The 27,366-nt window shown below is 58.0% G+C and overlaps 4 protein-coding genes across 4 annotated transcripts in view; 2 read left to right on the forward strand and 2 right to left on the reverse strand.

Moving 5' to 3' along the window:
- Nucleotides 1-132: 132 nt before the first annotated feature.
- On the forward strand, nucleotides 133-16,131 carry ARHGAP45 (Rho GTPase activating protein 45). The gene is made up of 23 exons (XM_036399652.1): nucleotides 133-222; nucleotides 2,394-2,700; nucleotides 4,199-4,342; nucleotides 5,298-5,382; nucleotides 5,614-5,686; nucleotides 5,943-6,021; nucleotides 6,205-6,342; nucleotides 6,544-6,608; nucleotides 6,869-6,979; nucleotides 7,215-7,295; nucleotides 8,117-8,296; nucleotides 8,858-8,995; nucleotides 9,576-9,766; nucleotides 10,241-10,380; nucleotides 10,716-10,793; nucleotides 11,014-11,118; nucleotides 11,344-11,507; nucleotides 11,717-11,905; nucleotides 12,254-12,391; nucleotides 14,366-14,604; nucleotides 14,838-15,087; nucleotides 15,208-15,310; nucleotides 15,430-16,131. Exons 1-23 carry the CDS (start codon nucleotides 133-135, stop codon nucleotides 15,741-15,743), a joined length of 3,402 nt encoding a protein of 1,133 aa, XP_036255545.1. The 3' UTR covers nucleotides 15,744-16,131.
- A 1,687-nt stretch (nucleotides 16,132-17,818) lies between these two features.
- Nucleotides 17,819-20,706, reverse strand: POLR2E (RNA polymerase II, I and III subunit E). Its single transcript, XM_036399677.2, has 8 exons — nucleotides 20,588-20,706; nucleotides 20,281-20,455; nucleotides 19,983-20,098; nucleotides 19,564-19,644; nucleotides 18,773-18,831; nucleotides 18,521-18,599; nucleotides 18,329-18,402; nucleotides 17,819-18,077 (listed from the first exon to the last, which is right to left on the reverse strand). The coding sequence occupies exons 1-7, from the start codon at nucleotides 20,642-20,644 to the stop codon at nucleotides 18,337-18,339; spliced, it is 633 nt and encodes a 210-aa protein (XP_036255570.1). The 5' UTR covers nucleotides 20,645-20,706; the 3' UTR covers nucleotides 17,819-18,077; nucleotides 18,329-18,336.
- Nucleotides 20,707-21,070: 364 nt separating this feature from the next.
- Nucleotides 21,071-22,828, forward strand: GPX4 (glutathione peroxidase 4). The gene is given in 8 exon segments (XM_036399344.2): nucleotides 21,071-21,139; nucleotides 21,141-21,170; nucleotides 21,419-21,513; nucleotides 21,659-21,803; nucleotides 21,886-22,037; nucleotides 22,160-22,184; nucleotides 22,441-22,500; nucleotides 22,575-22,828. Coding segments are annotated over 8 exon segments (609 nt in total). The 3' UTR covers nucleotides 22,608-22,828.
- Nucleotides 22,829-23,917: 1,089 nt separating this feature from the next.
- Nucleotides 23,918-27,366, reverse strand: part of SBNO2 (strawberry notch homolog 2) — a 51,254-nt gene continuing 47,805 nt past the window's right edge. The window contains exon 32 of the mRNA XM_036399559.2: nucleotides 23,918-27,071. Coding sequence (XP_036255452.1) covers nucleotides 26,500-27,071 — 572 coding nt within the window. The 3' untranslated portion in view covers nucleotides 23,918-26,499. The remainder of the gene's footprint in view (nucleotides 27,072-27,366) is intronic.

A 27,366-nucleotide genomic window follows, 5' to 3' on the forward strand; every position in this document is an offset into this window, starting at 1 on the left:
GCCGATGAGGAAACGAGGCGGCGTCACACGCGCCCTCCTGCCCCTGCTGCTCCCCGCGAATGTGACCGTGAGGAACCGGCACGAACGGCCCGAGCGAGGGGCTCAGGGCAGCGGCTCGGCCCCCCGGCAACGATGTTCTCCAGGAAAAAGCGGGAGCTGATAAAAACCCCCTCCATCTCCAAGAAGAGCCGGGCGGGAAGCCCCGTCCCACAGACCCTGCCGGTGAGTGTCATCCCCGGCACCATGGGGGCTCTAGGGGCACCCAGGGAACTGCTGGGTAGAGCCAGAGCTTGGCAGTGGGGCCCTGGATACGTCCAGGAGGTTTGTGAAGAGGAGGGAAATGAGAAAGAACCCGACTGGCGGGGCTGGTGGGGGAGAATTTTGCCCCCGAGGAAGGGGACGGAGCAGCCGCCGAGGGAGGCGGGAGGGCAGGAAGGGACAGGGAGGAAATGGGGGGGCTGCCGCCGAGGCTGTGGGAAGGACAGACAGACTCACAGACCTGCCTGGTGACCGGGATGGGAGCGGGGCGACCGCAGGCTCGGGCAGCCCCGGTGTTTTGGCTCTGCCAGACATTTATTTACCACCGTGTGGAACCCCCCGGTACCGGAGGGGCCAGGAGGAAACGCTGCCCGCCGGGGCTCCCCGGGGCACCCCGCACCGCCCGCCCCGCGCCTGCGCCCCACTCCCGGTGCGTGAGGCCACACCGGGCTGGCACCATGCGGACGGCGACCCGGAGCCCACCCGCGGCTCCTTAGCACGGGACACCCATCCCCGTCCCCATCCCCGTCCCCATCCCCGGGAGAGGCGCCTATGGGTGGCAGCCAGCGGGATGCTCGGTCGGGCTGCGGGCAAGAAAAGCTACAGCCCCTCGGCGGCGGCGGGCAGAGCCCACCAGCCCCAGCGATCCCTGGACTCGCTGCCCCGCACGCCCGCCGTGAGGCTGACGGTACGGCCGGGGCACCCCGGGGCACCGGAGGGAGGGACGGGAGGCGCCGGGGCTGCTGCAAGCCGGGAGGAGCGGGACAGGGCTGGGGTGACCCCCAGGCGTTTTGGGGCGGGGGTCTTTGTGCCTCCTTGCAGCCCCGTGGTGGGGATGGGCTCCCCCGTTCGCCCTCGGCCGCGGAAGCCTCGTGTTCTCGGTGCTCCGGGTCTGCTCCCCGGTGCAAAACCGCTTCCGGCAGCGCCCGGCCGGGGATGCTCAGATTCTGCTCGTTCGGGTGCTGGGGGTCGCCGGTGGGAGCTGCAGAGGGGCTGCAGGGTCCCCTCCCCGTGCCCAAGGAGTCTCAGTGGATGTGGGGCTCTCAAGCCATGACAGCTCTGAACAGTGAGGGAGGGGTACCCCTGGAAATTTGGGGTTTCCTCCATCTGTAAAACACCTGCAAAGCCCAAACAATAGATTGGGAGGTGTCTCTGTCTCTGCCTCCTTCCCCTGCATGGAAACAGCTGAAAAAGAGGAAGAGATATGTGGGCCGAATCCTGCTGCCATTTTACCCCCAGAAATGCAATTTTACCCCTAGAAATTTGGGGCTTCCTCCATCTGTAAAACACCTGCAAAGCCCAAAGAATATCCTGGGAGGTGTCTCTGTCTCTGTCTTCTTCCCCAGTATGGCAACAGCTGAAAAAGAGGAAGAGATATGTGGGCCAGATCCTGCTGCCGTTTTGCTCTTTTGGGGTCCCCAACCCCTTGGGATGGGCAGCCCCATCACGGTGGGTGCTGGGGTGGACAAGCAGTGTCACCCACACCGTCACTGTGTGCATTTCATGGCAAACACGGCCCCAGAGGAGCTGGCAGGGACTGATGGGGGCAGCCAGGCGAGTGCCCAGACCCTGCCCCTTGTCCCATGACAGTCCCAAAGGGGATCCCTGTGACCGTGTTCAGAGGGGTCTCAGGTTGAGGGAAGAGATGAGGATCTGACTCCATGTTTCAGAAGGCTTGATTTGTTTTTTTATGATATATATTATATTAAAACTATACTAAAAGAATAGAAGAAAGGATTTCATCAGAAGGCTGGCTAAGAATAGAAGAGGAAACGATAACAAGGTTTGTGTCTCAGACAGAGAGTCCGAGCCAGCTGACTGTGATTGGCCATTAATTAGGAACAACCACATGAGACCAATCCCAGATGCACCTGTTGCATCCCACAGCAGCAGATAACCATTGTTCACATTTTGATCCTGAAGCCTCTCAGCTTCTCAGGAGAAAAAATCCTAAGGAAAGGATTTTTCATAAAATATCGTGGCTACAGATCCCTACCTGGGGAAACTGAGGCACAACACAGCTGCAGGGTCTGACACCAGTCCCCCAAGGCTTGTTCTCCAGCATGGAGGTTTAGGGTGTTTCCCTCTCTGTGCTCCCACCACGCTGCATCCTCACACTCCCCCCTGCTCCCCAGGAGCTCTCCCGCAAGGATTGCCTGGATGCCCCGGGCTGCAGCGTGGCAGAGCTGCCCGCGGGCGGTGCCAAGCTCAGCAGCAGCCCTGGCACCGTGGGCACCCTGAAGCGCCCCACCAGCCTGAGCCGCCATGCCAGCGCCGCCGGCTTCCCCCTGCCCAAGGGCCACAAGACCCCGCTGTGCTACAGCCCCATGGAGGGCGGGGATGGTCCCTTCATCGACCCCGAGGACATCTCCCAGCTGCTGGCAGACGTGGCTCGCTTCGCCGATGCCCTGGAGAAGCTGCGGGACGTGGTGCTGCGCGATGGTGAGTGCCCAATGCCCTGTGAGTGCCATCCTTGGTGAGTGCCCAATGCCCTGTGAGTGCCATCCTTGGTGAGTGCCATCCTTGGTGAGTGCCATCCTTGGTGAGTGCCCAATGCCCTGGTGAGTGCCCATCCCTCAGTGAGTGCCCGTGCCCTGGTGAGTGCCCACCCTCAGTGAGTGCCCATCCCTGGTGAGTGCCCACCCTCGGTGAGTGCCCATCCTTGGTGAGTGCCATCCTTGGTGAGTGCCCATCCCTGGTGAGTGCCCATCCCTCGGTGAGTGCCCACCCTTGGTGAGTGCCCATCCCTGGTGAGTGCCCACCCTCAGTGAGTGCCCATCCCTTGGTGAGTGCCCAATGCCCTGGTGAGTGCCCAATGCCCTGGTGAGTGCCCATCCCTCAGTGAGTGCCATCCTTGGTGAGTGCCCATCCCTCAGTGAGTGCCCATCCCTTGGTGAGTGCCCATCCCTTGGTGAGTGCCCACCCTCAGTGAGTGCCCACCCTTGGCACACCCTGGCACGGACCCACCCGTGGGTGAGGGGTCTCTGTCTGGGCCAGAAGGCACCCGGGGGAGCGTGCAGAGGTGGTGGGTGAGTGGTGGGTGAGCAGCTCGGAGCCGGGATAACGCAGCTTCCTGCCCGAGCTATTTTCACCCGCCCGTTTTCCTGTTTACAGCGCAGCGGTGCCAGCTGCCTGCCAGGGCCCCACGGGGTGCTGGGCACGGCCCCCCAGCCCACCAAGGCTGCCAGAAGGAGGGGCTGGGTGGTCTGCAGGCTCTCCTTGCCCGAGGGGACACAGGAATATATCAATCCCGTGGTCTGGGGGTGTTTGACACCGCATTGTCAGTCCTGGTTTTGCAGAAATCCCTTTCCAGCCCTGAGCTGGGGGCTGGCATGGGGAGGGGTCTTTGCCTGGCTGGGCAGTGGGTGCTGATCCCCCATGTCAGCACTTTCCCGAGGGAGGTTCTTCACTTCCTAACCAGCCCTAGACCTGCACTGGGGGTTCTGGACAGACCCCTGGGCTGGCAACTGGAGCCCACAGAAGGGGAGAACCTGTGGGGTGTAACAAGCCTGGCTGGACCAGGCCCATCCCTCCTGGCTGGGAGCGTCCATCCGGCAGGAGGGAGGGAAGGAAATGGAGGAAATTCCCAAACTGCTTTCAAGGGGAAAAGTTACTCTGGAAGAAAAAAATGCTTCAAAGGTCAGGCTGCCCCCTGGCCAATCCCAGGCTGGGCAGGAGACACACGGCCACGCTGTGGGAGGTGCTGGACAAGCAGGATCTGGGGAGGTGCTGGACAAGCAGGATGTGGCTGTGCCAGTCCTGGGAGCCCTGAGGCCAGGGGGATTTGCTGCATAGTCTGGAGATGGCAGATCCCTGCCTTGGACATGGCTGGGAGGTGAACAGGGGAGGGACCCAGGGATGCAGAGCAGTGGCAGGGGGCAGGGACACAGGGCAAGGACATGGCACAAGGATGCAGCATCTCAGCCTCCCTCTCTTGCAGACCCCAAGGAGCCCCAGCGGCCGCTGGCCCACGAGTGCCTGGGTGAAACCCTCCGCATCCTGCGCCAGGTCATCAACAAATACCCCCTGCTCAACACCCTGGAGACCCTGACGGCCGCTGGGACCCTCATCTCCAAAGTCAAGGGTGAGACAGTGGTGCTGGGAGCTCTGTCCCTCCTGCCCTCTCCCCTCCTGCCCCACACTGGGATGGGAGGGAATTGGGGAGCCCATGAAGGGGTTACAGGGAGTGGAGGTGCCCCATGGACTGGTGGAGAGGGAAAAAAAAGCATCGTCTGCCTCTCGGTGTGGTTCAGCTTTAAGGATGATGTGGTGTCAGAAATGACAGATCCTGCCTGGGGGTTTCCAGGCACAGCCGCAGGAAAAACACTGAAGTGATCAGATCCTGCTCCTGGCAGCCTCTCGTGTTTATGGAGCGGGGTCTGGGAGGTCAGATCCCAGCTGGGCACCACCTCCTGCTGCTGTCACCCACCACAGGCACAGCACAACCTTCTGAGTCACCCACGGCTTCCTGGACACCCAACAGCAACCACAGGGGACAAGATGGCAGCAGGGCTGCTTCCACATATTCTTATTCTCCTCACCTCTGAGCTGTTCCCATGGGATGGGAGGGAATGGGCTTGGAGCAGACCCCTCCCCGCCCCAAGGAGCTGAGCCAGGGTCTGCCCAGCAGCCCTGGTTGCTGGTGTCCCGTGGTATGGGAGCCTGCCAAGTGCTCTCAGCCCCAGTTCCTGCTGCTGGTGGTGGTTCCTCATTTGACTGCGGGCAAGAACCCTCCTGGAGGAGTTCATCCTGCTTGGAGAGGGGTCTGGAGGAGCCATGAGGCAGGGCAGGCAGTGGAACAGGTCCAGCAGCACTTTTCCAGCAGCCCTGAGTAACGGGAATAAACAGAAACACGAGCCAAGAGATGCTGTCAGGGACGTCAGGCCTGGGAAGAAGGAGGGGGAAACTACTGTGCTGGAAAAATCCATGGGGATGATCCTTCCCTCTGCTCCCTTGATTCACCCCAGCCCCAAAACCCTCTCTGATACCAGCATGAACTGGCAGGTGGCAACAGGGCTGTCACATTTCCTCATCTCCAGGTTTCCACTATGAATCCAACAATGAGGCAGACAAGAGGGAGTTCGAGAAGGCTGTGGAGACCATCGCCGTGTCCTTCAGCAGCACGTAAGGGACTTGGGCAGGGAGCAGCCAGGGGAGCAGCCAGGGGGTGTTTGGGAGTTTGTAAAGGAGTTTGGGCAGCCAGCCCCTGGAGCAGCCAGGAGATGTTGGGAGTTTGTAAAGGAGTTTGGGCAGCCAGCCCCTGGAGCAGCCAGGAGATGTTGGGAGTTTGTAAAGGAGTTTGGGCAGCCAGCCCGTGTCACTGTGCTGAGTCCAGCCATGCTCCTCTCCCCACAGGGTGTCTGAGTTCCTCATGGGGGAGGTGGACAGCAGCACCATCCTCTCCATTCCACCCAGCGACCAGAACCAGGTGAGGGATGCCTGGAGACCTGGGTGCTGCTGCCATGTGGGGCTCGCACAGGGCTCTGGCTGCTCCCCTCAGCTCTGGTGTGAGCCCAGAGCAGGGTGACAGTCCCCTTAGCTCCTGGGCACGGCCTGGGCACAGCTGACTTCCAGCAGTGGCAAAAAGGCTCCACTAGCTCAGTCTTCCATCTACCTGGCCAGCCCCTCCAGCTGCTCCCCATCCTCTTGGCTGACCAATCCCTCTTCTTTCCCAATTCCCAAAGACTATGGAGAGCCTCTATGGGGGGATTCCTGGGCCTAGAGGAGATGGAGTGCCCTCAGGCATGGACAGCAGTGCCACAGGTAAGCAGGATGGGGCTGGGTGCAGGGTTTGGGGTCTGTGCAGGAACCAGCACCTTCCTCATCATCGCTGCTGTCCTGAGTCGCTGCTCAGCTGTGGAAAGGCAGCAGAGCTGGGGGCACTGGGGCTGGCACAGAGCTGGGGGTGCTTGCCCTGGAGCTCATGGGGTGTTTGTCCCTCCACAGCCCGTCCTCCTGCTGAAGAGGTGGATGTGATGCTGCAGCGCTGCGAGGGGGGCGTGGATGCTGCCCTCCAGTACGCCAAAACCATCTCCAAGTACATGAAGGACCTGATAGGATACATGGAGAAAAGGACCACACTGGGTGAGTGGGGGGACAGCAGGTGGGTCTCTTCTGGAGCAGGTCTGAGCCATGGGACAGGCTGAGGTTGAGGTCCCTCCTGGAGGAGGGCAGTGGGAGCCTCACTCCTCAAGTTCCTGATTGATTTTTCAAAAGGAGATCGGGCTCCACCAGGGAAATCCCAGTGTCTCGTGTGTCTTTTCACTTTCAACCTTTTCCCTCCAGAGGTAGATTTCGCCAGAGGGCTCCAGAAGATGGCAAACAGCTGCAAGCAAACCATCAGTCAGGAGGTAAGTCCCTTAATCCCTGAAGCCCCCAGTGCCAGGCAGGATCGGGAACCAGCAGCCCTGGAGAGCCCATTCCATGTGGCCCAGCTCAGGAGGACATGGGGGCAGCTCTTTGGAGCCCTGCCTGGAGAAGTTCAGGATGGGGCTTTTGCCAGCAGTCACCAGCCTCACCTTGCCTCTGGCTCTTCCTCCCTGAAGGATGCATCTCCTCGGGTTCAGTCTGGGTTCTGGGGCTCAGGGAGATGTGTTTTTCTTCTCCCCAGACCAGCATGCCTTTCCTGTCCATCTATCTGCTGGCCCTGGAGCAGGACATGGAGCACGGGGCCTCAATTGTGCAGGCAGCCACCACCCTGCAGCAACAAACCTTCCTCCAGGTGAGGGGACAGAAGGCCCTTCCTGGGGCTGGGGGTCCTGGGGCTGCTTCCTTAGCTCAGTCCAGAGGGATCCTGCATCCAGTACTCCCCCAGTGCTGTAGATTTTCACCCCTGGCTCAAACCAGTGCCTGTGACCTGTCCTGGGAGTGGCAGTGACACTTCTCCATGCGAGGGCAGAGCAGGAGGGCTCAGCTCAGGTCATCATGAGGCTGTTCCTCCCTCCCTCCCCACGCAGCCACTGCTGGTGAGACGCGCGGAACATGAGAAACGCAGGAAGGAGATCAAGGAGCAGTGGTACCGGGCTCAGAGGAAACTGGTGAGTGACTGGGTTTGTGTTCCCAATCCCAGCCTGGAGCAACTCATGACTCTGAGGAACTGTTGGGGTCTCTGGCTGCTCAGAGTGACCCTGAGAAAAGTTGGAAAGTCTCTTTTCCCAGCCTGCGCTTGAAGAAGGAGTCAGGGCTCTTCAGTTCTCAGTCTCAAGGTTGTTTATTGTGTCTTATCTATAAAAAATTTTCTCCTGCCCTGCTGAGGTCAGCCCAGCAAGACAGTTCCAGGCACTCTGCCTGCCCCCAGGGCAGGGTTATGTCTTTATACTAAAAACTACGTGTACAATGTTTACAATTCCTTTCCAATACCCATCACCTGTGTTAGACACTGAGCTTCTACTCTAAACCAATCTGTGAGTGCCAACATCAGAGCAGAAGATGGAGGCCAAGAAGAAAAAGGAGAAAGGCTGGACACACCCAGTTCCCTCCATCTTGCCTCCTGAACCCCCATACCAAAACCCCAAAATCTACTTTTCCACCCTGTGATAACTTCACTGTTATTCTACCTAAACTGTTGTGGCTTGCTGATCTTCATACAAGGTTGGTAGCTTGCTCCACAGGTTATAATCAAACCCACAGGTGTTTTGGGCTCTGTGCCAGGGTCTCTGAGCCCCCTGGCAGGGGTCTGGGCTGCTCAGGACAGCCAGAGGGATGTCCTGGCTCCTGACAAGGAACAACCTCCTCTGAGGCCACTGGGCACCCTGCCCCTCTCCAGCAGTGTTGGGTGGCCTCTGCTGTGCTGGGGGAGCCTGGTAGAAGCTGGTGACCCCCTTGCTGGGCTCCATCCTCACCTGGCTCTCCCTGGCAGCAAGAGGCTGAGGGGAACCTGCGCAAGGCCAAGCAGACGTACATGCAGCGCAGCGAGGAGCACGACAAGGCCAAGTACATGGCAGTGAAAGCAGAGGAGGAGCAGCAAAACACGACCAGCAGCACCACCACCAAAACCCTGGACAAGAAGAGGCGGCAGGAAGAGGAAGCCAAGAACAAGGTAGGAGGAGCGTGACTGTGACCGTGTTCACAGGGGTCTGAGGATGAGGGGAGAGATGAGGATCTGACTCCATGTTTCAGAAGGCTTGATTTATTATTTTATCATATATATTATATTAAAACTATACTAAAAGAATAGAAGAAAAGACTTCATCAGAAGGCTGGCTAAGAATAGAATAAGAAAGAATGATAATAAAGGCTTGTGGCTTGGACTCTCTGTCTGAGCCAGCTGGGCTGTGATTGGCCATTAATTAGAAACAACTGAATGACACCAATCCCAGATGCACCTGTTGCATTCCACAGCAGCAGATAATCAATGTTTACATTTTGTTCCTGAGGCCTCTCAGCTTCTCAGGAGGAAAAATCCTAAGGAAAGGATTTTTCATAAAAGATGTCTGTGACAGGTGGGACAGCTCTGGAGGGCGCTCCTTGCTCCTGCTGCTCCCTGAGCCACATGGGGTGAAATGATCCTCAGGAATGGCTGGATGGAGAGGATCCAAGGGGCTGTTCTTGTTCTCCTCACCTCTGAGCTTTTCCCATCCCTTGCTCTCCCATCTCCCAGGCAGAAGAGGCCATGGCCACGTACCGCACCTGCGTGGCCGATGCAAACACGCAGAAGCAGGAGCTGGAGGACACCAAGGTGAACTCGCTGCGGCAGATCCATGAAGTGATCAAACAGACTGACCAGGTCATCAAATCGGTGAGTGGGGTGTCCCCATGGTGGGATGTGACCGTGTTCGCAGGGGTCCGAGGATGAGGGAAGAGACGAGGATCTGACTCTTCGTTTCAGAAGGCTTGATTTATTATTTTATTATATTAAAACTATACTAAAAGAATAGAAGAAAGGATTTCATCAGAAGGCTGGCTAAGAATAGAAAAAATAAGGAATGAATAACAAAGGTTTGTGTCTGGGACAGAGAGTCCGAGCCAGCTGGACTGTGATTGGCCATTAATTAGAAACAACCACATGAGACCAATCCCAGATGCACCTGTTGCATTCCACAGCAGCAGATAACCATTGTTCACACTTTGTTCCTGAGGCCCCTCAGCTTCTCAGGAGGAAAAATCCTAAGGAAAGGATTTTTCTGAAAACGTGTCTGTGACAGGTGAGAGGTGCTCCGGAGAGCTCCGAGCTGCCTTCCAGCAGAGCTGCCCCTATTCCAGAGGGCATTTGGATGGATGCAGAGCTCGCCTCCCCCTCACACTCAGAGCAGCGCCGCTTTGTGCTCCCGATTTCCCACCCGACAGCTCACCTCCATCCCTCCCCACGTCACTTTCAGGCCACCATCTCCTTCTACCAGCTGATGCACATGCAGACGGCGGCGCTGCCCGTGAATTTCCAGACGCTGTGTGAGAGCAGCAAGCTCTACGACCCGGGCCAGCAGTACGCGTCCCACGTGCGGCAGCTGCAGCGCGGCGACGAGCCCGACGTGCAGTACGACTTCGAGCCCTACGTGTCCCACAACGCCTGGTGAGGGAGGACAGGGCTCATTCCTGCCTAATTCAGTTCAGCCTTGTGTTGCCTTCGTTATCTCCCCGCCACCCACGCTCCCCTGCAGGAGGCAGGATGCTTTCAGCATTCCTGAAGGCGGCTCCTGCTGGGAATGCTGGACCAGCTGGGAATTGCTCTCTTATCCTTCAGTTCAGCCTAGATGAGACAGGCTGTTGAGTACTTAAGAGACTGTGATGCCCTAGACTGGTGGATGGCAGCCATGGATAAAGTCTCCAAGCGTCCTTCCTTGCCATCCACATTCCCTTTTCCCCTCCAGGTCTCCCTTTAACTCAGCTGGGCTGGATCAGTTGGGAATTTCTCTCTTATCCTTCAGTTCAGCCTAGATGAGGCTGTGATTTAAGAGACTGTGATTCCCTAGACTGGTGGATGGCAGCCATGGATAAAGTCTCCAAGCGTCCTTCCTTGCCATCCACATTCCCTTTTCCCCTCCAGGTCTCCCTTTACTCAGCCACAGAAGGGCAGCTTCAATGCCAGTGAGTTCTCCACGAGTGCAGAGGGGGCTGGGGCTGGCTCAGAGGGAGCAGCAGGAGCCAAGGAGTCGCCAAGTGGGGCTGGAGCAGCCGAGCGAAGAGGTGAGTCTGGAGCCCCAGAGCTCTCCCATGTCCCCCCAGGCAGGAGCAGAGTGGGACCCCCAGGGTTTGATGAGAGGCTTTGCTGGCAGCAGCAGGACGGGCTGGGAGCCTCCTCCTGAAGGACACTAAATCAGATCTGTGGCATTTTGCTCCCTAAGAAACCACTGCCCACCTTCCCATCTCCCTTTTCCTTGCTGGGTGTCACTGGAAGCAGCAAACCCCACCAGCAGCTTCTCCCCAGTCACCCCAGTTTCTCCCAGCATCCAGGCTGTTCTCCAGCCATTCCCTCCCCAACACAGACAGCAATCCCAAGGGACTGTGTGTTCTCTCTGCAGGTGGGAGGGGACACCAGGTGCATAAATCCTGGCCAACCTCTGTCGCTGAGGCTGACAGCAGCCTGGAATCCAATGCAGGTAGATATGGGAACAGCCCAGGAGCCCCTCCCAGCACAACCAGTCTAAACCCAGAGCTTCCCAGTTAGGCAGGACCATCCCCTGCTTTGCCTGCCCTGTGAGAGCACTGCTGACCCCAGTCTCCAGTGGGATAGGGTGGGATTTGATGGGATGGGGTGAGCTCTCAGAAGAGAAGCAGCTTTGCAGGTGGTTCACTGCTCTGTGGGTTTTCCTTGGACAGGTGAATTCAGCCACAAGCTCCAGCGGCTCTCATCCAACGGCACCGCGTCCTCCAGCGAGGAGCTGGACGAGAAGGACGGGAGCAGCACTCCTCCCTTTGAGCAGAGTAGGTGACAGCTGGGAGGTGACAGTGCTGCTGCCACACCCCCCACCACGGCAGAGCTCCCCCCGGGCTGATCTTCCCAAATTCAGCAGTTCTGCAGGCAAACCCAGCAGCTGCTGGAGATTCCTGGTGGCGTCCCCGGCTTTGCTGAGGGATGAGCCCTGCTCAGACCGGTGGCAGTGACAGCCCTGCTCAAGCTGTGCCTTTCCTACATTTCCTTTTCCCTAGGCATCAATGGGATCACCCCAGAGCTGGCAGCTCCCACGGGGCCCTTCAGGAACGTTGGCTTGTCCAAGGCTGCCCAGACCCATCGGCTCAGGAAGCTCCGTGCCCCTTCCAAGTGTCGGGAGTGCAACAGCTACGTGTACTTCCAGGGAGCCGAGTGTGAGGAGGTGAGTTGGGACAGCTGGGGTTGGAACCCAGCTCTGAGCATGGTCAGGAGGATATTTCTCCTCTGGGGTGGGCTCCAGGTGGAAAATGGTGCTTGCCTTTGGTGCTTCAGCATCCCCAGGGCATTTTCCTGTCTCTCGCCGTGCTGTGAGCAGTGCCTGGTGTCTCTGTGGCTGCCCCCCACCTCCACGTGTTCCCCTTTCTCTTCCAGTGCTACCTGGCCTGCCACAAGAAGTGCCTGGAGTCCTTGGCCATCCAGTGTGGGCACAAGAAGCTCCAAGGGAAGCTGCAGCTCTTCGGGCAGGACTTCACGAAGGCGTCTCAGGGCAGCTCAGATGGGATCCCCTTCATTGTCAAGAAATGCATTTCAGAGATTGAGAAGAGGGCCCTGAAAACAAAGGTGAGGGACACTCCCCTCTCCTCTCCTCCTCCTCAGCTGGCTGAGCCACAGGCCCTCGGAAGGATCCTCTGGAAAACCAACAGGCTCCACATTGCAGATTTCCACAGGGCAGGGAGCCAGGGATGAGCTTGGCCCAGATCCCCCAAACTCTGCTTTTGGAAAATCACCTCTCCTGCTTTCCTATGAGGCAGGAATGAGTGAGCTGGAAGGAGATATCCCAAAATTACTTCCCAGAGGGATTTCCCACTCCAGAAGGAGAGGGTGGGAGCACACACAGCTCACTGTCCCATGCAAACATGAAGAGGAACCTCTCCCCTCACTTCAGCTCCACTTTTCTCCCTTTCACAGGGCATTTACCGGGTTAATGGTGTCAAGACACGTGTGGAGAAGCTTTGCCAGGCCTTTGAGAACGGGAAGGAGTTGGTGGAGCTGTCCCAGGCCTCCCCTCATGACATCAGCAACGTCCTGAAGCTCTACCTGAGACAGGTGAGGTGCTGGGGCCCTCATGGTGGGAGAGGGAGGGGAGTTGGCCACAGGAACCAACCTGGCAGGAGAATTCTGCACAAATTGGGCTCAGGGTGGCTTGGGAGGGATGGGGAGTGGGTTGTCCTTAGAGATGGGGCCTCGGTGATCCTCCCCAGCTCATCCCACACGGCGTCACTGCGGTCACAGCCACAGAGCAGCGACGTGCCCAAGCACTGCACAAGGAGCCCTCCACCCCCTCCAATTGGGGAACTGGCTACCCAAAAAGGGAAGGGGCCAGCAAAGGTCACCCTGCAGGGGCTGAGTCATGTCCACATGGGGTGGGCTCTGATCCTGGAGTCATCCTGGGGTGGCCTTAGTGGGGTCTCTGCTGCTTGGGTTTAGCAGGGACTCTGCCCCTGTGATCACCCCTGGGTGGGCTCAGTGGAGTCTCTGCCCTTTGTGTCACTTTGGAGTGGGGGCTCAGTGGGGTCTCTGCCTTTTGGGTCTCCCCTGGGTGGGCTCAGTGGGGTCTCTGCCCCTCAGGCCACCCCAGGGTGGGTTTAGCAGGGTCTCTGCCCCTTGGGTCAATCTGGGGTGGGTTTAGAGGGGTCTCTGCCCCTGTGATCACTCCAGGGTGGGTTTAGCAGGGTCTCTGCCCCCTGGGTCACCTTGGAGTGAGCTCAGTGGTGTCTCTGCCCCTGTGATCACCCCAGTGTGTGCTCAGCCCCAGCAACCCCCACACTCTGTACCCAAAGTGTCATTGCAAACAGCATCACCCACATCCTCCAGCAGCTGCCACCACAAGGCAGGAAGCTGCTTCTCTCTTGCAAGCAGCCCTGGGTTAACTCTTTGTGCTGCCTTTTTCTGTAACCTCCCCTCCCCAAGGGCAGAAGGGCAGCTCTGTGTTACCTCACTTGTCCTTGGGCTCCTGCACATCAGAAGTCCAGGACTCTGAGTGGCTTCCATGGTTTCTCCAAAGAGAAGCAGAGTGGAAAGAGGGGGGGAAATCAGTGCTGAGCCCCAACCTGAGCCCTTGCTGCAGAGAAACGGGTTAAAGTCCTTCTGTAAAGGGGTGGATGGAGGGAGCCTGCTCTGCTGTGGGGCAGCCTGTCCCCAAAACATCCGTTAAGGCTGCTCTGAAATCATCCCCAGCCGTGTGGAGCACCCAGCGGTCAGCACCAGCTCCTTCTGCTTCTCTGCTTCGCACAAACCTCAAAGCAGAGTTTCCCCTGCTGCAGCTCCACCTCTGCTGCAGCCTGTGCCCTGCACATCCTGTGCCCTTCACATCCTGGCTTCCTCCACCCAGAACAACCCATCCCTGTCCTCTTCCCAGCCATCCCTTGTCTGCTGGGGAACCTCCAGCTGGCCCCACCCCAGCCAGGGGTGTTCCAGGGCAAAAAGGGAATCCCTGCACCTCAACCCGGCAGGGAGCACCCACGGGTGGATCAAACACAGCTTTTGGCTTGAACTTCACAAGTGCTCCTTGGCCAGGGCTCACGAGGCTCGATTGACACGCTCCAGGAGATGGATAAATAAATGTCACCTCTGGGTAGGGGTTTGCAGCACTGCAGGTCACAGACTCATGGAATTCTGAAATGGATGTTAAAAGTGCTCTAAGCTCTCTTCAAGCTGGCCTCCAGCACTTCCAGAGATGTTTCCTCACTGTAGAAATGCCCCAGGTGTCGCCAGCTCAGCAGCTTGGCACAGGTTCAGATCTTATGGAGGTGGGAGCTGCTCCCAAGACTGGGATCATCTTTTCCTTTTTCCTTTCCTTTTTCCTTTCCTTTTTCCTTTCCTTTTTCCTTTCCTTTTTCCTTTCCTTTTTCCTTTCCTTTTTCCTTTCCTCTCCTCTCCCTCTCCTCTCCCTCTCCTCTCCCTCTCCTCTCCCTCTCCCTCTCCCTCTCCCTCTCCCTCTCCCTCTCCCTCTCCCTCTCCCTCTCCCTCTCCCTCTCCCTCTCCCTCTCCTCTCCTCTCCTCTCTCCTCTCCCGCTGCAGCTGCCGGAGCCCCTGATGCCCTTCAGGCTGTACAACGAGCTGATGGGGCTGGCCAAGGAGAGCCTGCAGGGCAGTGAGGCCAAGGGCCGTGCTGGGAAGGGCGGCCCTGAGCTGGTGGACAGAGGAGCTGACACCGACCCGGTGGTGCTGAGCCTGGTGCTGAAGCTGAGGGAGCTGCTGAAGGAGCTGCCCCGTGAGAACATGGCCACGCTCCAGTTCCTCCTGCAGCACCTGAGGAGGTGAGAGGGGCATGGCCAGAGCCTGTGTGGCTGCTGGGCACCTTCCCTTTGTCCCCTGCGGTGGGGAGGTGTGTGCAGCCTCCTCGCTGGAGCCAGGAGGAAGGTCCATGGCCGCAGCTGCTTCTGTCCCCATCCTGAGGCTCAAGTGCTCCAGGCTGGCCTCTCCCCCAGCCCTGCCCATCCTCACCTCTCCCTGCTTGCTCTCACAAGCTGTCCCTCCCCCTCCCACCCAGGATCATGGAAGTGGAACAGGACAACAAGATGACCTCAGGCAACCTGGGCATCGTCTTTGGGCCGACGCTGATGCGCCCCAGGCCCACGGATGCCACCATTTCCCTGTCCTCGCTGGTGGATTATCCCCACCAAGCTCGGATCATTGAGGCACTCATCATCTTCTACCCCACCATCTTTGAGCACAAGGACATGGCACCCAGCAGACGTGGCTCAGGTGCCACAGAGGAGGTGCCCAGTGGTGCTGAGCAGGTAGGAACCCCCAGGGAGGGGGAAGCCCCCAGGGCTGTTCCATGAACCTTCACTGGGGTCAGCTCCCAGGGAGTGAGAACTCTCCTCCGTGCCCTCACCACCATCCTTGTTCCTCCCCAGGCCCCTGCAGGCTCCCAGCCTGTGGCTCCTCTTGGCACCAGCCCCTACCTGGAGCTGCCTTCGGACAAAGGCAATTTGGCTTTCAGCGCTGACTCACTTGCAGGTCAGTGAGAGGCACCGGGGGCACACAGACCCATCCCCTGCCACCCCAGGGACCCCAGGTTTGCTGCTGATGCCCCCGTGCTGGGCTGGAGGGTGGCACAGAGCTCCTCTGTCCCACAGAGTCTGGTGACCGCTCCGTGGACTCGGACTCAGAGCTGGAGGAAGGCGGGGAGCCACGGACACACCTGACCAAGCAGGGCAGCGAGACCAGCACAGAAGAGGTTAATTTCTATGACGAGGGGAGCGAGGGGCTGCGGAGCAGGAGCTGCAGCGTGGGCCAGTCCGATGCAGAGGGCTCCGCTCCCCGCTGCTGCAGCCCTGGGGAGGAGCAAAGCGACCCGGAGGAACAGGCTGAGAGCCGCAGCCCCAGGGATGGCACCAACCTGCCCGGCACCTCTCGGGGCAGCCACGAGCTGCAGCCCCGGCTCATCTAAGGCACCACAGACACTGGGATGGACAAAGGGGCAAATCCCCATGGCTGCCCAGATGCTGGAAATTGGAATGTGGAGGGGTGGGAAGGAGATGTGGCAGCCCAGGGGGGTTTGGTGTGTCAGCTGCAGGTGAGTCCTGGCTGATTCCTGGCTGGAGCTTTCACACAAAACCCCTGAGCCCCTCAGTGCCCAGCTGGAGAACAGGGTCACAACCAGGGCCATGAAGGACTTTGCCTGGGAGGGAGCTGAGTTTGGGCAAACCCTCCACTTGTTCAGGATTGGGAAGGAACCCAGGGCTGTTCCTGTGGCAGGTGTTTTATTTTTGTTGTGCTCCCAAATCCCTGAATGCCACACCTGTGCTGCGAGATCGAGGTTGGAGGAGTCAAAGGACCTGCTCATCCCTGATGGCTGAGGCTGGAAGGAGCCAAGGAGTGACATGGGAACAACAATCACTCGAGATGGGCAGGATGACACCACAGGAGCAGATGGAACTGAAGGCAGCTCACAGGACAGGGACACAGCTGGAGCAGCGCTGGACTCGGGGTGAAGCCCCTGCACGATCTCACCCTGAGCCAGGCTGGGCTTCGGGGCTGTGCCAGCATCTCAGGGGATGTCCCTCACTGACACCTGACTGAAGTAGGGTTCAGGATACATTTCCTGCCCCAAAACCTCAGCACTGTGGCCCAGCTGATGGCATCTTCATTGCTGCTTGGATTGACAGGCATTTGGATTGACAGGCATTTGGATTGGTGGGCATTTCCCTCCTTGGCAGGAGACATGCAAGGAGCAGCCTTAGGGCAGATTTGCCTGGCTCCAGGGTCCCGAGCCCTGCTGAGCTCTCATGGTTTGGTTGTACAATCATTTCATCTCCAAAACGCTGCACTGCAAGTCCAGGACAAACTCCCTCTGCTCTTGCAACTCTTCCCATGGGGAAGTGCCTCTTCCTCCTCCTCAGGGCCACCACAGCCTGGATCCAGCCCAGCCCCAGCCAGTATAATCTTGAGCTTCCTTTCTTTTTCTGTAAAGACATCAATCAACCCTTCAACATGACTCCACTACCTCTGCTGGCTAAGGCACTAAAGCCAAAGTGGTTTCGATTTTTCTAAAGCTGTTAAGAATTTTCATGCACTGAGGCACAGAGCAACAAAACGAGTTTTAGCTTGGAATGAGCTGAGAGCCTTTTCCTTCAGTCTCCTGCTTATGGGAGACAGACCAGGTGGTGTTGGGGAGGGTCTCAGACACCTTGGTACTGCAGAACCAGGCAATGGACAGGAGTTTTGAGCCCTCTGAAGTCGATGGAGAACCCATCTCAGCAAAGGTACATAAACCCAGGTTAACTCACAGGTTTGGAACTGAGCCAGGGAAGAGCTGGAGCCCTACAGGATTTGTTGTGCCCTCCAGCTCTTCCACAGATTTGGAATTTTCAGGGGAACAGTTGGATTTTTCCAGGGCAGCAGGAGGATGTGGGAATGCTGCTGCCACGGCGGTACCGCGTGCGTGTGAGGGTGGGTGAGGATGATGAGGGTGAGTGTGAGTGAGAGAAGGGGCTAAAGCTGCACTTGAGCGTCCCACAACAGCAGCTCCCCCTGGGTTGTGTGGATTCTGTGTTTGTTCTGATGAGCCTGTGCTGCTGCACGATGCTGCCTTGCTGTGTTCACATTGACATGCTTCCCAAAAAAACCAATAAAACCAGAGTGTTCTGACCCGTGTTTGTCCTGGGCATCAAGGTCTTTCAGGTTCCCCCTGCCACAGGAGGCCAAATCCAAGTGTTTGTGACATAAAAAATGAAGTTTAAAGCCCCCCAGAGTACTGAGATGGATTGAAATGAGTGCAGCTGGGGGTGATGAGCAACTCTGCATCACAGTGTCTGAACAGCAGGGTCCCAAACCAGGAGATGAGGGAAAGAAGGAGGTAAATCTGAATTTCCAAACTGCCCAGGGCAGCCAGTGAAGGCTCTGCAGGGCTCAGCCACGGTGCAGAGTCCTGGCAGGAAGAGATTCCAAACTGAATGAAAACTATGGGAACTTGCAGAGTCTTTAGGCTTTGCCACAGGGAGAGGCTGAGCAACACTGCAGCACTGAGGGTACAAACCTTTATTTCAAACAAGAGCCCAGAAAACAGGGAAGCAAAAGGCTTTCCCCACTTGTTTTCTCCCATCCAGGCTGAGTCCTGGATGGGACTGAGGGGTCATCACAAAGTCCAAGCTGGAAGACAAGGAATGAGGCCCAGGGATGGGGCTGCAGAGAGGCAGTGTGGGAATTTCCTTGGCCATCTCTGAAGTGCAGGAATCTCCAAGAGCTCGTGAACTGCTGGTGGGAGCCAGCCAGCTCCTCACACCTGGAAGAGAAGGAGGGATGGGAATCACCTCGTGCCCCAGGTCCCTCTGAACACCCCAAATCCCAGTGGGCACAGCCTGAACAGAGGCACAGGTGACAGGGGAGCCTCACCCTGCTCTCCCCAGCAGCTCCCTCCAGGAGCCATTTAAAACTCTGAGACCTTTCCCTGGAAGCAGCTGCTTCACACTGAGCTTGGAACATCCCCTGGCACTGCCCAGAGCCCCCCCAAGCAGGGGTTCCCCTCATCCTTACCCACTGTGTCACTGCACCAGTCTGTAGGTGATGTACCTGCCCGCTGTCTCGCTGGGCCTGATGATCTTCACTACCTGCAAGGCAGACACAGAGCTCAGGAACAGGAGGAGACACTTCTCTGCTCCAAAGTGCCCTCAAGGATCATTCCCTCCTCAGCCCCAGGGAGCTGCTGCCTCAGCCTGCTCCTCTCACCTGGCCACGCTTTATCCCGAAGTACCGGGCCACGGGGTCCCCAGCCTGGATCCTGGGGAGCTGGTTCTCCCTCAGCTTGCTGTGCTGGGGGTCAAGGAGAAGCTCCAGACACACCATGGGCAGCTCACGGAACAGAAATGAACCGAGGCAGGAGGAGGGGTTTTCAGCCCAAAGTCCATCTCACCTGAGCAGGATGGAGGGACACACAAAGGGACACTCAAAGGGACACTCAAAGGGACACTCAAAGGATACTATCGGGCCAGCAGCTCTGTCACCTCCTCCTTTGTCATAACCACGTGCTCTGGCACCAGCTGCAAACACAAGAGAGGCTGAGATGAAGCAGCAGCTGGAGACAATGTGTTTGGGAGGGGAAAAGGACAACTGTGTCCCTCAGCCCAGCCAGAGACCAGGAGAAGGACTGGGAGCAGCAGGAATGCAGCCAGCATGAGGGAGAGACCATCCTATGTTGTAGTGTGAGGGTCCCCAGGATGAGGTGAGAGATGAGAATTGACTCCAAGTTCTCAGAAGGCTGATTTATTATTATATTATATTAATTACATATACTATATTATATTAAAAATATATATTTTATATATACTACATTATATTAATTATATATTATATAACATATATTCTATATATTATGTATTACATTATAGATTAGATTAATTATATATTGTATGATATATATATTATGTTAATATTATATATTACATTATAGATTAGATTATATTATGTTAAAATTATATACTAAAACTATACTAAAGAAAGAGAAAGGAGACATTAGAAGGCTGGACAAGAATGATTATAAAAACCCATGACAGACTCAGAGTCTGACACAGTTGGCTGTGATTGGTTCCATGTGAATTGTTTTTAATTAATGACCAATCAAAGATGCACCTGTTGGTAAGCAACCTCCAAACCACATTCCAAGAAATCAGATAATTATTGTTTAAATTTCTTTTTTGAGGCTTCTCAGGAGACAAACCCTGGCGAAGGGATTTTTCATAAAATATCATGGTGACAATCCCAGCCCTGCTCACCTCGTGCTCTGTGATGTTGATGAGAAGCTCCTGCTGCAGGAACTGCTCCAGGATGTACTTGGGAGCCATGTCAACCAGGGACTGGAAGGAAAAGGCCCATCAGAGGTGGCTGGGGCAGCTGGCAGGGCTCAGAGCTGCACCTGAGTTGGCACAGGCAGGCTGGGAATGAGCCCATGGATCTCCTGGAATAGGGAGATCCCTTTTTCCCTCCCCCACCTGCTGACTGCTAGTGGGTCCTCAGCTGTGCCACTGCCACCAGGACCAGCGGCTCTGCTTGAACGCATTTGGGTGCTAAATAAGAGCCTGTGCTAAGGTATAACAGGCTCTAGCAAAAGCTTTCCTGTGGAGGGAAACTCAGGGCTTTTATTTACCCAGAACAGACAAGGAAAACCTTCACAGCTCCTGAGGGGGACACAGACCTGCTTGGCCGAGGGGGTCATTCCCTGCTGCACCACGATCAGTGCCCGGGTGATGTTCTCCTCCTGCATGCGCTGGCAGTACATCTTGATCGTCTTGATGCCCACCTTGGGCTCCTCTGAGGAAAGAACCAGACCAGGGGTCACCGAGAGCACTCGGAACTCCCCTCCCCGGGGGCTCACAGACCCAGAGCTGTGCTCCGAACCTTCCCTGAGGGCACAGGGAGACCCCGGCTCACCGAGAGCCTCCCCACGCTCCGAACCCCAGAGTCCCGGCATGGAGCGGGCCGGCGCTGCTCACCGGGGAAGAACACGAACATCTGGTCCGTGGGATCATCGTTGTGAGCCACCAGCACGGTCAGGTCGGTGCGACGGGGGCGGCCCTCGCTGGGTTTGTCCCCGAACTGTGCTTTGAACTCCTCCAGCGTCTGATCCAGCTCGTCCTGGGTCACCAGGTACCCGCGGTCGTGGCACAGCTGCAGGGGCAGCACCGGGCTCAGCAACCGGCAGGCGGAGCGGTCCCCACGCCCCCCACCTCCACCCTGCGGCCCCACCGGCACTCCCCACACAGCGGGCTCGGCCCTCCCGGTCCCTCCGGTGCCCCAGACCTGCATGATGGTCTTGCGGATCTTCCACAGCCGGTACGTCTCCTCCTCGTCGTCCATCTTGGCCGCTGAAGGCTGCGCGGGCTGCCCACGCTGCCGCCTGCCCTGCGCGCGTGCACGGGGGGCCTCAGCCGCGGCGCCTCCTGGGAGATGTAGTCCGCCTCCAGCTGCCCCCCGCCGCTCGCTCCGGAGGGAACGGGCATCTCTCTGCTGCTGTCGGCGTGGGGCTCTGGGTGACTGCGGGAAGTCGCGGTCGGTCGAGTTGGAATCGCCGCCGGGAGGCGCGGCTCGCCGCACCTGTCTCCAACCCCGCCCTTTGGTCCGTCCTTGCCCCCCGCCCTCGTGGTCTCTCCTGATAAACACCCCTGCGGCCACCCCGCCTATTCTGCCCTTCTATTGGTCAACTTTCCATCCATCATCCCCCTGAGGACGCCTCTCTGCGCGCTGATTGGCTGGTGGGGCCGAAAGGGGCGGGTTTTGTGCGGGATGGGCTGGGGCGGCGCGGTGCGGGGCGCGCTGTGGTGCGCGCGGGCGGCGGCGCGGGACAGCGCTCCTTGGACCGGGGCTGATCGCGGCGCGGAGTATGGTGAGCGCGGGGCTGCCCCGGGAGTGCGGCTCAGCCCGGCCCGCTCCGCTCTGGGACCGCTCTGGGCCTGGGGCTGGGCCTGGGTCTCTCCCGCGGGGTGCCCGGGGTGGGCGGCGGGGGCTCGGGCCTGGCCTGGCCTGGCCTGGCCTGACGGGGGCTCGGGCCTGGCCTGGCCGGGGCGCGGAGAGGGGCCCTGAGGGGAGCGGAGGTGGCGGGGCCGGCGCCGCAGTGATGCTCTCGCCCCGCAGTGTGCCCACGCGGACGACTGGCGCTCGGCCAAGGCCATCTACGACTTCGTCGCCGTCGACATCGATGGCAACGACGTGTCCCTGGAAAAGTACCGGTAGGACGGAGGGGTCGGGGAACGCAGCGCTGGGGCGAGGTTGAGCCACTGAGGCTCTTGCGTAACCCTCACGCCTCGCCCCGGCGGGTGAGGGACCTCTGCCCGTGCCCTGTGGGGAAGGGCAGCTCATCCACCCCCTCTGCAGGGGCGACGTCTGTATCATCACCAACGTGGCCTCCAAGTGAGGGAAAACGGCGGTAAACTACACTCAGCTTGTCGATTTGCACGCCCGATACGCTGAGAGGGGTTTACGCATCCTGGGATTTCCCTGCAACCAGTTTGGGAAGCAGGTACGTGGGGTGGGGGGCTCGGCTTCCCCGGGAGTGTTGGGATGGACCGAGGAACCCTCACGGTGCTGGTGTGGCCCCTCAGGAGCCCGGGACCAACGCTCAGATCAAGGCATTTGCTGAGGGCTACGGGGTGAAGTTTGACATGTTCAGCAAGATCGATGTCAACGGGGACGATGCTCACCCGCTCTGGAAGTGGCTGAAGGAGCAGCCCAAAGGGAGAGGCACTCTGGGCAAGTGAGTGTGGAAGGGAGAGCCCTGGGGACCCACAGGACTGCAGCCAGCAGGGAGGGCTTGGCTCAGGGAGGGTGAGGAAGGGCTTTTCTGCCCAAAACTCACTCGTGTTTTTTCTCTCCTAGTGCAATAAAATGGAACTTCACCAAGGTAAGAGACTGTAGTGGTTTTGGTTGCTTTTTCTGGGCTGTATGTCCCTCTGGGGATCTGAGGAGGGTCACTGATGTAGGAGGGAGCCTCACACTGGGCTCTCCTCAGGTGTTAGGGCAGGAGCATCCCAAGGGGTTTCTGTGTCTAGAGACCCTTGGGAACCCCTGCCCTGTGCAGAGCACAGCTGAGGGGGGAAGTGAGCCTGTGGGGGCTCTCACTCTGCACTCACTCACCAGGGGTTGCTTCATTCCCACAGTTCCTCATTAACCGGGAAGGTCAAGTGGTGAAGAGGTACAGCCCGATGGAAGATCCCATTGTAAGTGCTGCTGCTGGGGAGGAGGAGAAGGCTGGGGCTGTTCTTGGGGTACAACGCTCCCCTCTTCCCCACAGGTGATCGAGAAGGACCTGCCTGCCTACCTGTAGCTCTGCTCTGCTGTCCCCCTGCCCGTCCCAGCCCTGCTGCCCACGGAGCCTCCTCCAGCCCCATGAAGGGCTGCCTCCAATCCAGCTGCTGGTGGGGCAGCCCTGACCCACGGCGTGCACCTGCTGGACAGAGGCTCCAGGGGCCGTGGCCGCTGCAGGCAGGAGCAGCCAGAGCCCCCTCAGAGTAAAGAGTCCCCCTGCAATAAAGGTGTTAGGAATGAGCTGCTGTGTTGGCTGTGGGATGGAGCAGGGATGGGGCTGGGGCTGCTGCGCCACTCTGCTGACAGCCTGGAGTTTGCTGGCAAGCCAAGACCTTACACAACTCCTAAGCCAAGCTGGGATAATCCTCAGTGTTGAGGAGGAAGTGCAAATCCGGCATGATGTGTGCTCCCGAGGGGCTCCCTGGGCAAAGGCAGAGCTGGGGAAGGTTTGTCCCCTCTGGGATCCCTCCTGTCCCCCCCTCTGGGATCCCTCCGATCTCCAGGAATCCTGGCAGGGCAGGGCAGCACAGGGGATGGGTCCAGCAGTGGTGCAAGCCCTGGCCAGGAGAAATTCCTGCAAAACAGAAGCCAGGCGTGTTGGGACATGGCAAAACGTCCCCTGCAGCCAGGGATGTGTCTGACCACAGCGAGCAGGATCATCCTCCTCCTCCTCCTCGGGGCAGCGTCTTGGTGGTTGTGAAGCCACAGCCGTGCCCAGCCAAGCCCATGGGGCTGGTGTCCCATCCTAGGCAGGGACAGCTCAGGTTCTGCCATGCAGGAATGCTGCTGCACCTCCTCCCAGGGCCTGGGGAGTGCTGGCTCTCCCTGTCACATCCACAGCCCCCTTGGGGAGTTTGTCCCCAGGAACAATCCCAGGGTCTCCCAAGTGTGACACCCCTGCAGAGCCTCCAGCACATCAGGGATGCAGGGAGGATCCTGCTCACATTTAGGGATCACTCACTGGGGGTCACCCCATCCCTCCTTCCATGAGATAACAGGACCAGCAGTGCCTGGATGAGACATCCCAGAGCTGGGGGAGCACACTGGAACAGAGGCTCCTTTATCTGTGTTTTTCCAGCCAAGCCAGGAGGGAGCTGCCTCATCCAAGGCTGGATCCAGCCAGGATCCTCCTCTGCACGAGCTGTGGCTTCTCCCAGGGAGAGGCTTGGACAACAGCCCTCAATGTCACCGATTTGGTGACACAGGAGATACAAAGTCCAGCTGCCAGCAGGATGCTGGCCCAGGGATTCCTGATCCAAGTCCCACTGGGCTCCTGGGACAAGCTGGATAGACCAAGAGATAGAGACAGAGCTGGGAGTTACAGAGATCTCACGTGTGGCTTCTGTTCCATTTTTACTGAGCAGAATGAAAAATTATCCTTCTGAGGCAAGTAGAAAATTCAGAAATTATTAGTCCAAGGCACATACTCTAAAAAATCTCTTTACATATGTACAACTTAATTATAAATATACATAGAAACAAGGGCAAACAACAAGCAGATTAAAAAGTGCCAACACAAAGGTGTCAGGGAAGAAAACAGGGACTCATTAAAAATACAATCAGTAGGACAACTGCAGAATAATTTAGTTAAAAGGTAACATTACATATTATTAACCCTGACAAAACATGGGATTGGGGCAGGAAAGGGATTCCTCTTGCAGGTGGTCTCTGTCTTTCCAGAGACCAGGGAGGGAAGATTGCATATATTTAAAAGTTAAGGTCAAAGCCACCAGGTAAGGCTCCGGTGACAGCAGAGGGTGCCCAGCAGGGAATTCCCCCTCGCTATTCCTGAGTTTAAACCTCTTTGAGCTGGGTTTTCCCGGCGTCCTTTTCCCTCATTGTTGGGAATTCGGCCCCAAGCGAGCAGTGCTTTAAATAGGGGGAGGGTGTGGGGAGGGGCAGCCTGGCTCTGCCTGGCCCGGGGAAGGCTGCTGGGGTGGAGAGAAGCAGAGCTGGGGGAGAGCAGGAGCCCCCGGGGCAGCAGCAGGGCTTTGGGGGGCACAGGGGGCTCCCCCATCTTTGGTGATCACATTGAGGTAAGGAGGTGAAATGTGGCCCCGACTGCAGGGATTGAGCCTGGGCTGGTGCTAAGCTACGGAGGGGGGTAAGGACAGGCCCCCCAAAACGAAATTCAGGGACCAGAGTAGCCTCAAACTGAGCCCACCTGTGTGTGACACCAGGGCAGGTCTGTGACCTTGGGGTGTTGGGGGTCAGCTCCTGCCACAGCCAGAGCACAACACGTGGACACAGACCCAGAGCAATTCCCAGCACCAAACGGGCACTGGGCCAGTCCCTGAGCCCTGGGGGGACATGGGGGTGACACCACCAGGCACTGTGAAGCTCCAGCCCCCTCAAAACTGCCCTGTTAGGGCATAGAGAACCCCCTTCCCCAAGGGCTCTCTGAGGAAGGGCCCTGGCTCTTGCCTGAAATCATCCTGGTGCCACTTTTGGGAAAGGCTTTGATGCCCTCTGTCCTGGCGTGGAGGCAGCAGGGGGTGGGGCAGTGCTTTGCAAAGCAGCCTTTGTTCTTTGGTATCCGAGGGGGAGGTTGCAGCAGGAGCAGCCAAACTGCAAATCCCGGGTGGCGACAGTGACACTGCACACCCTGACCAGTGACACTGCACACCCTGACCAGTGACACTGACACTGCACATCCTGGGCAGTGACAATAACACTGCATATTTCAGACAGTGACAATGACACTGCACACCCTGACCAGTGACACTGACACTGCACACCCTGACCAGTGACACTGCACACCCTGACCAGTGACACTGACACTGCACATCCTGGGCAGTGACACTGCACACCCTGACCAGTGACACTGACACTGCACACCCTGACCAGTGACACTGCACACCCTGACCAGTGACACTGACACTGCACACCCTGACCAGTGACACTGCACACCCTGACCAGTGACACTGACACTGCACATCCTGGGCAGTGACAATAACACTGCATATTTCAGACAGTGACAATGACACTGCACACCCTGAACAGTGACTCTGCACATCCTGGCCAGTGCAAAGATACTACACACCCCAGCAGTGACAATGACACTGCACAACCCGGCTGGGCTGCCCTGACCCAGACCCCTGGACCAGGGCAGTGGCAGGACCAGTGAGATGTCCAGGTGAAGGGACAGCAGGAAACTGGCCAAAGCACATCTGGTCACGGCGACCTGGTGAGGTTAAAGTGCAGGACAAAGGGACATGTGTCCCTTCTGCTCTGGAGAATCCTGCTGATCCTGGCGTGGCTGAGCTCTGACAGACTCAAGCTCTGTCTGTGGGGTGCAGCCAGCTCAGGCAGCTCAAGGTCCCTTCCTGGCAAGGGCAGCAGCACAGGCAGTTTTGGATCTCTCACTACACCCGCTCAGCCCTGCCAGAGGACATCTGAGCTCAGCATCTCCCAGCTCCTCTGGGACATTCCCTTCCCCTTCATCCCAGCCTGCCAGCACAGCCCCAGGGTGTGCAGCAGCATTGGGGCAGCCCAAGCTGGGGGCTGAACTCCCATTCTTCCCTAACTGACCAGCATGTGGTCATTCCAGAGCCTGGCCATGACCCTCCTGGGCTGGAGAAGGCTCGGACACTCAGTAGTCTGCAGGGGGTGGGCACAGGAGGGGTCTCCCCTCAATCCCACCTGAGCACTGACCTGTGAGCAGGACTCAACCCAGCAGAGCCCCTCAGCCCAGCAGGACCTGCTCAGCCCCCCCTGGGCACGTTCCATACACACCTTCCATGCCTGACTAGATATTAGATATAAATAAAATCCACTTTGAGGAACTCCAGGCTCTTTCTTCCCTCAAAACCAGAGCAGAGTCAGTCCAAACCAGTAGGAAAGTCAGGGCTCCTCAGCTCTCACCTCTGCACCAGAGAACACAGATCCACAGCAGCATTCCCAGCTGGCACTCAGAAGCCTGAGAAAGGCCCAGTGAACTGGATCACGCTCTGGCGCTCTGCAGGGAGCATGTTCTCCTGGGAGGGCTCGTTCAACGTCCTCAGCATGTCCTCCAGGATCTCTCTAAAATTGATATTCCCGTCTTGCTGGAGAAAATCCTCCTGTGGCTGCTGCAGGGGGGCTGGGAGGGGCAGGGCAGGGGGCTCGTGCAGTGAGGGGCCGGGGGCTGTGCTGCCCTCCAGGCCAGGAGCGTGGCCAAAGCCAAAGGACAACCTGTGCTGCTGCTGGGGGGGCTGCTGGGGCTGCAGGGGGGGCTCCGAGGAGAAGCAGAGCGCTCTGGTCTCTGGGTTCAACACCAAGTCAGGAATGCTGTTGCTGGGAGGGCTGTAGGTCAAGTCCAGGATCTCGTCCTGGCACAGGGGGGGCAAGGGCAGCCCGGGCCCTGGCAGGAGGTTCAGTGGCAGGAAGGGTGAGCTCTGCTCCTGGGCCTGGAGCAGCCGGCTCTGCTTCCTCTTCACGTCCTCGTCCATCTGCTTCAGCTCCTCCCGCACCCTGTGCACGCAGCTCTCGGGGATCTTTATCCCTGGGGGAGGAACAGACATCAGTCCCCTGTGGCAGGACCTTTCACCCCCAACACTGCAAAACCTTATCTCCCCGTGACACGTGGCTAAGTCACACTGGAATTGTCATGTGATTAATTATCTTAGCTGAAAACCTCCTTAGCCAGCAAGAAGCATCCTGTCTTGGTGTAAGAAAGGAAACAGAACACAAGCATTTTTACAACTATAAAAGACCACTATGATTTTCATGAAAGCAGAAATCTCTAATACACTCTCTGAGTGTGTGGAGAGTTCTCAACAACCAAGTCATGGCCATCA

This window comes from Molothrus ater, chromosome 26 (assembly GCF_012460135.2).
Source record: "Molothrus ater isolate BHLD 08-10-18 breed brown headed cowbird chromosome 26, BPBGC_Mater_1.1, whole genome shotgun sequence".
Classification (NCBI taxonomy): Eukaryota; Metazoa; Chordata; class Aves; order Passeriformes; family Icteridae; genus Molothrus; species Molothrus ater.

Bases quoted from the DNA above. Each gene is read 5' to 3' on its own strand.
- ARHGAP45 (XM_036399652.1), top strand. From the start codon at position 133: ATGTTCTCCAGGAAAAAGCGGGAGCTGATAAAAACCCCCTCCATCTCC. The intron at 9,767-10,240 runs GTGAGGGAGGAC...TTTCCCCTCCAG, and splicing joins TACGTGTCCCACAACGCCTG to GTCTCCCTTTACTCAGCCAC. The intron at 10,794-11,013 runs GTAGATATGGGA...TTCCTTGGACAG, and splicing joins CAGCCTGGAATCCAATGCAG to GTGAATTCAGCCACAAGCTC.
- POLR2E (XM_036399677.2), bottom strand. From the start codon at position 20,644: ATGGACGACGAGGAGGAGACGTACCGGCTGTGGAAGATCCGCAAGACC. The intron at 20,099-20,280 runs GTGAGCAGCGCC...TTCTTTCCTCAG, and splicing joins GATGTTCGTGTTCTTCCCCG to AGGAGCCCAAGGTGGGCATC. The intron at 18,600-18,772 runs GTATCCTTTGAG...CCCCCAGCACAG, and splicing joins ACAGAGCTGCTGGCCCGATA to CAAGCTGAGGGAGAACCAGC.